Here is a 13,372-nt window from a genome sequence, read left to right as displayed (position 1 = left end):
CGCCAGGGATGCTAACGTTCTCCTGCTCCAGTGCGAAGGCGAACCCGAGACAAGCTGCAGACACCCTCGGCAGCATTGACAGCCCGACGCTTTTGCTGGCAAGCCACCTAAAAGAACTGTGGGAAACTACAAGCTTTCTCACCCATTGAAGTTGACAAACTTTTTCAACGTAAGTTTAAATAAGGGTACTTTTAAAAATTAATGTGAAATAGTAAATGTTCATCTTTTACAAGACTGAAAGAGATTAAGATTACTGTAATTGTAATAAATATTTATTTTTAGTTGTTTCTTTTTTGGCTGGGTGCAGTGAACTTTTTTGATGGTGCATGACAAAGTAGGGCTCCCTAAGCCCCTCCCCTTCTTCAGGGGAAACTGTGAAAGTCAGGAGATTCTAAGTGTGTTGGGGATCGATTTGGGGCAAGGACTCCCCAGCAGCTGAGGGTCTCTCTTCCTCTGGTTGGGGCTGGTGGGCCAGGGGGCTCTAACTCCTTGGAGGCCACGTGGACCATAGGGTCTGCCACCTTGTTGCTGTAGCCAAATTCAGTGTCATACCAGGAAATGAGCTTGACAAAGTGGTCGTTGAGAGCAATGCTAGCCCCAGCATCAAAGATGGAGGAGGAGGTGTCATTGTTAAAGTCCCAGGAGACAACCTGGTCCTCAGTATAACCAGGATGCCCTTGAGGGGCCCCTCTGTTTCACTATATTCTTGATGTCATCGTATTTGGCAGCTTTCTCCAGGCGGCAGGTCAGATCCACAACCGACACATTTGGGTGGGGACAGAGAAGGCCATGCCAGTGAGCTTCCCATTCAGCTCATGAATTACCTTACCCACAGCCTTGGCAGCACCAGTAGAAGCAGGGATGATGTTCTGGGCAGCCTCTCCGCTATCACACCACAGCTTCCCAGAGGGGCCGTCCACGGTCTTCTGGGTGGCAGTGATGGCATGGACTGTGGTCATGAGTCCCTCCACGATGCCAAAGTTGTCATGGATGGCCTTGGCCAGGGGGACCAAGCAGTGGGTGGTGCAGGAGGCATTGCTGACAATCCTGAGGGCATTGTCACACTTGTCATGGTTCCTTCCCCTTCACAAACATGGCAGCACCCACAGAAGGGACAGAGATGATGACCCTCTTGACTCCACCGTTAAAGTGAGCCCCAGCCTTCTCCAAGGTAGTGAAGACACTAGCAGACACCACAACATATTCAGCACCAGCATCAACCATTTGGATGTTGGCGGTATCTCACTCCTAGAAAATGGAGATGGATGACAAGCTTACAGTTCTCAGCCTTGACTGTGCCTTTGAACTTACGATGAGTAGAATCATACTGGAACATGTAGACCATGGAGTTGAGGTCAATGAAGGGGTCATTGATGGCAACAGTATCCACTTTGCCAGAGTTAAAAGCAGCCCTGGTGACCAGGCACCAACTACGGCCAAATCCGTTCACTCTGACCTTCATCATTGTGTCTCTGGGTTGCGGCTGGCACTGCGCAGGAGGAGAGGCTATCTGATGAACAGGAGGAGCAGAGAGCCTACCTGACTTTTTAAAAGGACACACAATCTTAAAGAAATTGTGGGAAGTTCTTATTCATGAGTTTTATCCATTGGTTCTTAAAAAACCCATAAAAAATTGTACATTTTAAATACTCCATACTGCTTTGGCTGTTCAGCTTCCAGAGTATCTCACTCAATACAGTATCTCAAAAATACATTTCTAAAGCCAATCCCTCCATATAAATACATATGAGACAGGAACCCCTTGGGTTTAGAAAGCCTTGATTACTTCTTTAAAACCATGCTAACCATTTTCAAGTGTACAGTTCAGTGACATTAAATACTAAAACCCATCTCCAGAACTCTTCATCTTGGAAAACTGAAACTCTGTACCCATTAAATAACACCCCATTGCCCCCTCTCGCCAGCCCCTGGCAAACACCCTCCTACTTTGTTTCTATGAATTTGACTACTCTAGGTACCTCATGGAAGTGGAATCACACTGTCTTTGTGGTTTAATGACTGGTTTATTTTAATTAGATAAGTCCTCAAGGTTTATCCATGTTTTGCTGTGTCAGCCTTCCTTTTTAAGGCTGAATAATTCTATTCTATGTATATACTACATTTTATTTATTCATTCATCTGCCAATGGATTAAAATTTTAAGAGGATTCCCTGAATCCAGTACTTTGATATATCCTTCTCTTTAGTACAAAGAGGTTTTCTTACACCTTAGGGCAGTGAGCCCTAGTTTGAATTGTAATATGAAAGATGTTTATTCATGAGCTTTATCCATTTATTTTTCCTTTGTAAAATGGAAGGACTATTGTGTAGTTAGGCTTGTTTGCAAGCTGACCAATTTTAGGGAAGAATAAACTAGAAGCTGAAATTTGGAAATCCATTTCCTTAAAACTGGAAGTGTATTTGGGCGGTCTTCCAGGATGCCCAGGGGTCTGCCTACTCCATTCTGAAGACCTCTGCTCTATGGTTCTATTTTTCTCCTCCAAGGACTCCAGTTGATTGTCATGGAATCCAGTAAATAACTCTGCAGATAGCTTAATGCTGATTTCCAGCCATTTCCAAAGTCCTCAAGAGTCCACTGGTGTCCTCAAAAGTCCACCAAAAACATGCAAGCAACAATCCACCAGACCAGAATTAAATACCTCTGCTGCTGACCTCTCAAATGAGGAAAACTTGTTCCTTGCTCAATCTTGTTGCAGCAACCAGTGTCCAGATCATAGAGGGAATGACTTTTTAGCTGTCTTGATTTGAATCTTGGACTTTATCTAGAAGAAAAATAATACCAAAGATTCATTTTTCTGTTGATTTTTAGAGAGAGTGGAAGAGAGAGGGAAAGACAGAGAGAAATACCATTGTGAAGGAAACACATCAATTGGCTGCCTCCCCCACTCGCCCTGACCAGGGTCGGGGGGATGGGGAGGAGCCTGCAACCGAGATAGTGCCCTCCACTGGAATCGAACCTGGGACCCTCAGGTCCACAGGCCAAACCGGCTAGGGCCCTACTTGATTTGCATCTTATCCTTTATGTTTCATGTTTGTCTCAGTAATTCATTTAGTCACTCATGAAATATTTGAGTGTCTACTATTCTAGGTTCTTGGAATATATTGATAAATAAACAAAGATCCTTGCCCTCCTGAAGCTTACATTTTGGCTTGGAGAAACAGCCAATAAACATATAATAGAAGACGATAAGCTGAATTGAAAAGGGGGGAAAAATGGCTGGGTAACCTGGCTTGGAGCATCCTCTCCATACACCAAGCCAGCATTAATACCTGGCTGGGTAACTCAGTTGCTTGGAGCATCCTCTCCATACACCAAGGTGGAGGTTCCATCTCCAGTCAGGGCACATTTAAGAAAGCACCCACGCGTGCATAAAGAAACGGCACAATAAATCAAAGTCTCTCACTCCAGAGCCACAGGAAGTCAAACCACCTGCAGGGACCACGACGCAGGTGCACGGCCCAGGAACCACCAGCGCGGGGACCGGGTCTAGATTTACTAGTCGCGTCGCGCCAAACCGCCAATCAGCGGCGACGCTGGACGGAGACGTGCTACGCCGTGACGTCAGAGCAAGGAGGCTGCGCCCTGAAGATTCACTCCGGTGCCCTTTACGGTTGCGCGTCGCTCGAGTCGGGTGTAGAGTCAGACCGACTCTGCCGTCTCCAACCATGTTCTCTCTCCGAGGCTGCGGTCGCTGGGTCGCGGGCTCCCTCGCCAAACAGCACCTTTCGCCGGCCCGGCTCAGCGGCGACAGCGCTGCGCCCCAGGCCCCGCACTACGACGTGGTGGTCGTGGGCGGAGGGCACGCGGGCACGGAGGCGGCCGCCGCGGCCGCGCGGTGCGGCTCCCGAACTCTGCTCCTCACACACCGGGTGGACACGATCGGTGAGGGGCACGGCCGCTGTGGAGCTTTGCGGAGGACGCGAGTTGCGAATAATCAGCCCCCTTCTCCTTCCGGTGCCTGGTGTGGGCAGCCTGCTCCCTCCCCCAAGGCTAGTGAGAATCCTAGGGTCGGTGGTTTTAGCCCGATTTGGGTCAGAACTCTGGCTTAGGCTGTGCTGTGGACCAGGGATTATGCTGCTGCCGACAAAAATAGTTGCTTGGAGGATGTGGGGGGCGGTGCCTTGGGAAAGGGGGAAACTTAGAAGACTCTACTTGCTGATAGCTTCTGATTTCATTGCCGTTTAACCTTTACTAGCTTGTTGCTTTGGCTAAAGAGGGAATTAACCTTGTTAGTGATCGTTTACAAATGACCGCTGTGTTTTTTTCTCAAGATTTTGTGAAGCCCTGTTGAAGGATGCTACCTTTTGTTGCATTCTATATTTCTGCTGGATGTTTGTTCCCCAGTTTTGTGATTGGTTCCCTCCCGCACCTGCCCCGACCAGGGCCTGGGATAGAGCCTTCAACTGAGGTGCATGCTCTTGACCGGAATGGAACCCAGAACCCCTGAGTCCGCAGGCCAATGCTCTATCCACGGAGCCAAATCGGCTAGGTCTAGATCTCTCTCTCTCTCTCTCTCTCTCTCTCTCTCTCTCTCTCTCTCTCTCTCTTTCTTTTTAAAAGTATATCTTTATTGATTTCAGAGAGGAAGGGAGAGTTAGAGATAGAAACATCAGTGATGACCTAACTGGTTTGGCTCAGTGGATAGAGCGTCAGCCTGCAGACTGAAGGGTCCCAGGTTCGATTCCGGTCAAGGGCATGTACCTTGGTTGCGGGCACATCCCCAGTGGGAGGTGTGCAGGAGGCAGCTGATTGATGTTTCTCTCTCATCGATGTTTCTAACTCTTTATCCCTCTCCCTTCCTCTCTGTAAAAAAATCAATAAAATATATTTTTTTAAAAAAGAAAGAAACATCAATGATGAGAGAGAATCATTGATTGGCTGCCTCCTGCACATCCGCTACTGGGGATCAAGCCCGCAACCCAGGTATGTGCCTGGTGACCGGAATCGAACCTGGGACTCTTCAGTCCCCAGGCTGATGCTCTAGCCACTGAGCCAAACCAGCTAGGGCACTAGATCGCTCTCTTGCATCATGATAGATGCTAACCTAAACAGTATCTTGTAAATTTTGCATGCCTATGTCTTTCCTCCTGAATTTTGCTTAAGAGTGAATAGCAATTAAAATATTAACTGCGTTTTGTAAAAATTGTGAGTAAATCACATATTTGTATACTGAAATAGGTTTTAAAATTGCCATCTAGATCATAACTGGAGAAATATACAGTTAACTGTGATTCGTTTGGAGAGGAACGATATGATTCCCCCCAAAATTATATTTTGCTTATTGTACAATACTGCTTATAGTACTACCTTTCAATAATAATAACAAAAATCTAATGAACAAAAATGTATTATTGAACTAAAGGGATCATTATATAGTGTATTATGTAGTTCTGTAAGGGATATAGGGATTCCTATCAAAACTCATTCATATTCTCAACAAAATATAAGTTTTAAAGTAAATATATTTCAGATATATTTTAATAATTCTTACAGGTGACCTTAGTGAATAACAATTCTATTTTAAAATCAAAGTTTTATTTCCTAAGGTAATTTGATATAGTGGAGTATTAGATATTTCTGCGTGACCTCATAAAGATAGCTTTGGTTTAGTAGGTTGAACTTCTATAAGAATATAGAATGCAAGATTTGTCCTGCTATGATTCAGTCGTACCATTTGCCAATAGTGAGGTCAGAGGTGGAAAGAAAGTCTTCTATTTTTACACTAACCTGGAAAATAATGGTTTTTGGCAAACTTATATTTTGCCTTTCACCATTAAAGAGACTGGCCTTCTGAGCCTGTTTATTCTATGTTGTATCACCTATGTATTTTATGGAGAATGTTGTCCATTAAGAGGTTGTTAGACTTTCTGAATTTTAGGCTCTACTGTGTATTATCTGGGTGACCTTGACAAGGGACAATTTATCTAAGCCTCACTTTCTCCATGAAATAGAAGTAATAGTATCAACTTCGTCAGGTTGCTGTAAAGTTTTAAGCCAGAAAATACACTGAATGGCCAGATTATTATGATCTCTGAACGCATAATAATCTGGCCACTCAGTGTTATGTATATTATATCCCTAAACTAGACAACTTCTAGGCACTTTATTAAATTAGTGTAACTATATTACAAGCCTATTTATAAAATTTACATTTGTGAAGGTCAAATGCAAAGAAATCCTCATCTTTTTAAATTGCTGAAAACTTTTTCTCAAAGAAATATATGCCTATAAGGAGCTTCTCTCCTTATAGGTATAAAAGTTGAACATGTCATTCTCTTTTGCTTAGTCCTCAAAATTTTTCTCAACAGAGAACTCCAGGAAGCCAGCATTCATTCCCAATCATTTGGAGTTGGAATAAGATCTAGTGATCATCTGTGCTCTTAAATAGAGGCTGCTAACATCCCAAGTGTGGCCTAATTCATGCACCGGGCCTCTAATATATAATTCCCAGTGCATGAATTCGTGCATGGGTGGGGTCCGGCCAGCCTGGCCAGGGGGAGGGGACATGGGCAGTTGGCCAGCCTGCCTGCTAATCGAACTCCTGGTCGAGGGGACAATTTGCATATTAGCCTTTTATTATATAGGATATACACTGAGTGGCCAGATTATTATGCATTCAGAGATCATAATAATCTGGCCACTCAGTGTACATGCAATTCACCTGGGATAATAGCTGGCCCATATTAAGTGGTCAGTTGTTAACTGTTTTTTTACCATCAGCTTTTCTACATAGCTGACTTAAATTTTTTAGTAGAGTGAAAAATTTACTGATTTATACATTTCTACTACCACTGCCCACCTCAGGTACTGGGGCCACACTTGGGATGTTAGTAGCCTCTATTTAAGAGCACAGATGATCACTAGATCTTATTCCAACTCCAAATGATTGGGAATGAATGCTGGCTTCCTGGAGTTCTCTGTTGAGAAAAATTTTGAGGACTAAGCAAAAGGGAGTGACATGTTCAACTTTTATGCCTATAAGGAGAGAAGCTCCTTATAGGCATATATTTCTTTGAGAAAAAGTTTTCAGCAATTTAAAAAGATGAGGATTTCTTTGCATTTGACCTTCACAAATGCAAATTTTATAAATAGGTTTGTAATATAGTTACACTAATTTAATAAAGTGCCTAGCAGTTGTCTAGTTTAGGGATATAAGAAAGTAGTGGAGCCAAGCCGGTGTGGCTTAGTGGTTGCATGTCAACCTATGAAACAGAAGGTCAAGGTTCCATTCCCAATCAGGACATATGCCTGGGTTGCAGGCTTGATCCCCATTGTGGGACATGCAGGAGGCAGCTGATCAATGATTCTCTCTCATCATTGATGTTTCTGTCTCTATCTCTTCCTTCCTCTCTGAAATCAATAAAAATATATTTTTTAAAAAGAAAGTAGTGGAATTTCAATAATTTCTGGTGTTTTAGGTGTTCTGTTTTTCCCCCCTTCTGTGTATGAGGAGACTCATTTCTGGGGATCAAAGTTTAAGAAAATGTCAGAAATTAGTGGGGTTCAGAAATTTTTGTAAAATTAACTGATATGTAATGGATATTAAAAGCTACATCATTATCCCTGGCCCAGTTGCTCAGTAGGTTAGAGCATCGTCCCCGATACACCAAAGTTGTGTTTGATCCCTAGTCAGGGCACAATGCATAAATAAGTGGAACAACAAATTGATGTCTTTCTCTCTCTCTGTTTCTCTTTCTCTCGCTCCCTTCCTCTCTCTCTCTCTCTAAAATCAATAAAAAAAAATAAAGGTAAGTCATTTTGATGAGTAGCAATATCCAGACCTCCAAATAAGACTAGGGAATTTTAAAGAAAAGATATAAAATATAGTTTTTACTTTGAGGAAACTTATAATTTAATTATTTCTGCAAAATAAGCAAAAAAGAAAACAGAGATGGCATTTATAGAAGACATAATGTATTGTAACAGTGAACCAGTCCCAAGGTACTTCTTTAAAGTATTCTTGATTTGGAAAGGTTTCATAAGGTAAAGATTTCAAAAACCACATTTTAAAGGAAAAGGCAAACTAATGAAATAAATTATGCATCAAGGAAAAGATTGAAAGGGTTTGTCTTCCAGATTGCCTGAATTGTACCCTATTGGGACTTTGGAATTTTCTTGTTAGTGTTTGTTTCAACTCTTATTTTTTATCACATGAGCTGATTCTAGCCACTTATACAAACAATTTTCTGTTGCACTCACTATTGCAAAGTGCTCATAAATTTATTTTGTCTGTTTTCTTTAGGTCAGATGTCCTGTAATCCTTCCTTTGGTGGTATCGGAAAGGGGCATTTAATGAGGGAAGTGGATGCTTTGGATGGCCTGTGTTCCCGAATCTGTGACCAGTCTGGAATACATTACAAAGTATTAAACCGGCGTAAGGGACCAGCTGTTTGGGGTCTGAGAGCTCAAATTGATAGGAAACTCTATAAACAGAACATGCAGGTGAGAATAAGGCACAAAAACAGGAGAGATTGTAGTGATCGTTTAACTGTTGTTTCAACTTGCACTCTCTTTTGACAGAAAGAAATCCTAAATACACCACTGCTTACTGTTCAGGAGGGAGCTGTAGAAGATCTTATACTTACAGAACCAGAACCTGAGCACACTGGGAAATGCCGTGTCAGTGGTGTTGTTTTGGGTATGTACTAGTTATAGATGATAATAACAATATCAGACTCCATGTAAGCAATTTATTTTAGAGCAGAGTATGGGGATGTTTTACTTTTCTAGGAAATTGTTGCGTTTTTCTCTTCATGAATGAGGAAAACTGTATAAAAAGATCATAATTCTTTCATTTTGGCATTTGTAAAGCTTAGTCAAATTATGGGCTCATCTGTACCATGTGTAGGACTTTAGCCTGAATAATTGTGTCTTTTTTCTCTTGTTTTTTCTGTTGTACTTTTTATTTTTCCTAGTTCTGACCTTAAACCTTTAAAGCTTATATTTATAAGATTATTATATGTTTTATATTTAAAAGGGTTATGTATTAATTTTTTTTAATTAATAAATCTTTATTGTTCAGATTATTACAATAGTTTCTCCTTTTTCCCCCCATACCTCCCCTCCACCCAGTTCCCACCCCACCCTCTGCCCTTACCTTCCCACCACTGTCCTCATCCATAGGTGTACAATTTTTGTCCAGTCTCTTCCTACACCCCCCATCCCCCTTTCCCCCTGAGAATTATCAATCCACTCCCTTTCTATGCCCCTGATTCTATTATATTCACCAGTTTATTCTGTTCCTCAGATTTTTAATTCACTTGATTTTTGGGTTCACTTGTTGATAGATATGTATTTGTTGTTCATAATTTTTATCTTTACTTTTTTCTTCTTCCTCTTCTTAAAGAATACCTTTCAGCATTTCATATAATACTGGTTTGGTGGTGATGAACTCCTTTAGCTTTTTCTTATCTGTGAAGCTCTTTATCTGCCCTTCAATTCTGAATGATAACTTTGCTGGGTAGAGTAATCTTGGTTGTAGGTTCTTGCTATTCATCACTTTGAATATTTCTTGACACTCCCTTCTGGCCTGCATAGTTTCTGTTGAGAAATCAGCTGACAGTCGTATGGGTGCTCCCTTGTAGGTAATTAACTGTTTTTCTCTTGCTGCTTTTAATATTCTCTCTGTCTTTTGCTCTTGGCATTTTAATTATGATGTGTCTTGGTGTGGTCCTCTTTGGATTCCTTTTGTTTGGGGTTCTGTGCACTTCCTGGACTTGTAAGTCTATTTCTTTCACTAGGTGGGGGAAGTTTTCAGTCATTATTTCTTCAAATACGTTTTCAGTCTCTTGCTCTCTCTCTTCTTCTGGCACCCCAAAAATTCGGATGTTGGTACGCTTAAAGCCGTCCCAGAGGCTCCTTACACTATCTTCAACTTTCTGGATTCTTTTTTCTTTTTGCTTTTTTAGAGGAGTGTTTTTTGCGGCTTGGTATTCCAAATCTTTGACTTGATTCTTGCGTTCCTGTAGTCTGCTGTTGGGTCTCTGTATAATATTTTTTATTTCAGTCAGTGTATGTTTAATTTCTAGTTGGTCCTTTTTCATATCCTCGAGGGTCTGGCTAAAGTTATCGGCCTTATCTAGGAAATTCTTGAAAAACCTTATAACCGTGGTTTTGAATTCTATATCCAGATGTTTGTTTTCCTCCACTTCTTTCGTTTGCAATCTGTTATCCTGTCTTTGCATTTTCGCTGCTTCCCTGAGTTGGTAGGGTAGCTTTGTGTGCTTGGTTTCCTATATGGCCCAGTGGGTCAGCCTCCCCAGTCACCTGAGGTGAACACTCGTGGTACACCCCTTTGTGGGCTGTGTGTACAGTCTTGATTGTTGTTGGTATCACTGGGAGGAATTGACCTCCAGGTCAATTGGCTATGTGTATCAGCTGTGTCTACGCCAGGAGACCTATGCTGGAGACAGCCTTATAGGACCAGACTTGCAAAATTGCAAAAGCCTCTGTGCTCGGCTTGGATGGGGCGAAGTCTCAGAGCTGATCAGACAGTCTTGGCTTCCCGTCAGCCCTGCCCTCGCGCACGCGCCTCCAGACCTCTGCCTTCCACGGCTCCTCTGAGTTTCTGCCTGACAGTCCAGATTCCCCCAGGCTCACCCGGAACTGGGGTTCAGTGCAGTCAGGAGCTTCCGACTCCCTTCCGCTAGGGAGAGCTAGCGGCAACCTCAGCAGTCAGTCTTCTCTGCGCGCACTTGTGTTCACGGGCATGCGAGCCTCCAGACCCCTGCCCGCTGAGGCTTCCCCGAGTCTCCGTGTGCCTTTCACTCTACCTGACAGTCCAGACTCCCCCCGTATGAGCCTGGGTCCACGGGGTTTCACCCGGAACTGGGGTTCAGTGCAGTCGGAACTGGGGTTCAGTGCAGTCCGGGGCTTCCTTCCCCCTCCCACCAGAGAAAGCCAGCCAGACACTCAGCCGCCCTTCCTCTCTGCACACGTGTCTCCGTACCTCAGTCCTTTGCAGCTCCTCTGATTCTTTGTGTGCTTTCCTCTTTCCTTCTAGTTGTAGAATTTCCACTCAGCCAGCTTTCCTGTGGTTCTGGATGATGTCCATTCTGTCTTTTAGTTGTAGTTTTGAAATTGTTGTGCGAGGCAGCAGTTTAGGTGTTTACCTATGCCGCCATCTTGGTTTCTCAGATGTATTAATTTTTTAATCAAAATATCTCATGCACCTAACTTTTATAAAAATCAAGTAGAATTTAAAAGTATGTATAGCCCTAACCGGTTTGGCTCAGTAGATAGAGCATCGGCTTGCAGACTGAAAGGTCCCGGGTTCAATTCCGGTCAAGGGCATGTACCTTGGTTGCAGGCACATCCCCAGTAGGGGGTGTGCAGGAGGCAGCTCATCGATGTTTCTCTCTCATCCATGTTTCTAACTCTCTATCCCTCTCCCTTCCTCTCTGTAAAAAATTAATAAAATATGTTAAAAAAAAAAAGAATGTACTTAAAAAAAAGCATATAGATACATGTTTATTTTCTGTATCCCCTCTATAAACCTAATAGTTCAGTTTTTTTAACTGTCACTTCTGATCTATACTTAACATATTTCTCAACAATAAGCTTATATTTTTACCCCTTAAATTATCAGTCTTAGACATTATCTATTAACTTTTTTATGGTAACTCTCTTTATTTTTTTATTTTTTAATATATTTTTATTCCTTTTAGAGAGGGAGAGAGATAGAAACATCAATGATGAGAGAGAATCATTGTTCTGCTGCCTCCTGCATGCCCCACACTGGGGATCGAGCCCACAACCCGGGTATGTACCCTTGACCGGAATCGAACCCGGGGACCCTTCAATCCTCAGGCCAACACTCTATCTACTGAGCCAAATTGGCTAGGGCAGTGGTCAGCAAACCATGGCTCGCGAGCCACATGCAGCTCTTTGGCCCCTTGAGTGTGGCTCGGCGTTAGAACCACTTCTTCAAAATAGACTCGCCCAGGCCGAAAACCAACTTCTGCGCATGGGCCACAAAGTTTCAATCGCACTGTACGTGCGCGCCCGCATGTGGTATTTTGTGGAAGAGCCACACTCAAGGGACCAAAGAGCCGCAGTTTGCCGACCACTGGGCTAGGGATATGGTAGCTGTCTTTAATCCCCTACTTTCCTTCCCTCTATCCTTCCAATACCATAAATTTTGGTTGATAATATTTATATTATTATGATTATTTGAATATTGTTCACTACAGATTCAAGTAGTGTATTATGTTTGTTTTCTTTTATATACCTCTTTGTTTTGCCTTGGGTTAATAATTGCTTTATTTTTTATTTACTTATTTTACCTGTGTACCTGTTCAACTTTTTCATCAGAAAAAAATTCAGTGCTCAAATAATTTATCAATTCTGTTGTTTTCTTTAATGCTTCCCTTCCAGAAATATCAACTTCCACAGTCCCCCACAATTTTTTAAAAATATTTTTTTTATTGATTTCAGAGAGGAAGGGAGAAGAGAGAGATAAAAATATCAATGATGAGAGGGAATCATTGATCAGTTGCCTCCTGCACGTTCGACCGAGCCCGCAACCCAGGCATGTGCCCTTGACCGGAATCGAACCCTGGACCCTTCCATCCGCAGGCCGACGCTCTATCCACTGAGCCAAACCGGCTAGGGCCGTGGTTGGCAAACTGCGGCTCACGAGCCACATGCGGCTCTTTGGCCCCTTGAGTGTGGGTGGCTCTTCCACAAAATACCACAGCCTAGGCGAGTCTAATTTGAAGAAGTGGCGTTAGAAGAAGTTTAAGTTTAAAAAATTGGGCTCTCAAAAGAAATTTCAATCGTTGTACTGTTGATATTTGGCTCTGTTGACTAATGAGTTTGCCGACCACTGGGCTAGGGCAATCCCCCACAATTTACTGCTATAATCAGGACAGTTGCTCTCTAGGCCTTCTGCACAGATGTCACTTTTTGTTGTTGTTAATCCTCACCCAAGGATGCTTTTTCCATTGATTTTTAGAGTGAAGGGGGCAGGGACCCAGGCACGTGCCCCTGACTGGGAATTAAACCCGAGACCCTTCCATGCAGGGCCAATGCTCTAACTGCTGAGCCACATCAGCCAGGGCCACAGATGTGAGATATATATATATATATATATATATATATATATATATATATATATGTATATATATTTATTTTTATTTTTAATTTTTATTAATTTCAGAGAAGGGAGAGGGAGAGAGATAGAAACATCAATGATGAGAGAGAATCATTGATCAGCTGCCTTCTGCACACCCCCTACTGGGGATCGAACCCACAACTCCAGCATGTGCCCTTGACCAGAATCAAATCCGGGACCCTTCAGTCCACAGGACGACGCTCTATCCTAACTGGCTAGGGCCACAAATGTCCTTTT

General features: G+C 42.8%; 1 protein-coding gene and 1 pseudogene across 2 annotated transcripts in view; one reads left to right on the top strand and one right to left on the bottom strand.

Moving 5' to 3' along the window:
- Positions 1-28: 28 nt before the first annotated feature.
- On the bottom strand, positions 29-2,680 carry LOC307104774 (glyceraldehyde-3-phosphate dehydrogenase-like; annotated as a pseudogene). The gene is made up of 2 exons (XR_013815265.1): positions 2,660-2,680; positions 29-1,489 (listed from the first exon to the last, which is right to left on the bottom strand). The product of XR_013815265.1 is annotated as a glyceraldehyde-3-phosphate dehydrogenase-like (transcript).
- A 914-nt stretch (positions 2,681-3,594) lies between these two features.
- The window catches only part of MTO1 (mitochondrial tRNA translation optimization 1), a 37,125-nt gene continuing 27,347 nt past the window's right edge, over positions 3,595-13,372 (top strand). The window contains exons 1-3 of the mRNA XM_079781185.1: positions 3,595-3,903; positions 8,264-8,463; positions 8,542-8,659. Of these exons, the coding sequence (XP_079637311.1) occupies positions 3,687-3,903; positions 8,264-8,463; positions 8,542-8,659 (535 nt within the window). The 5' untranslated portion in view covers positions 3,595-3,686. The remainder of the gene's footprint in view (positions 3,904-8,263; positions 8,464-8,541; positions 8,660-13,372) is intronic.

This window comes from Cnephaeus nilssonii (assembly GCF_951640355.1).
Source record: "Cnephaeus nilssonii genome assembly, chromosome: 9".
Taxonomy (NCBI): Eukaryota; Metazoa; Chordata; class Mammalia; order Chiroptera; family Vespertilionidae; genus Cnephaeus; species Cnephaeus nilssonii.
Note: the sequence above shows the minus strand (reverse complement) of the source record. Positions and strands in the feature narration are given on the sequence as shown.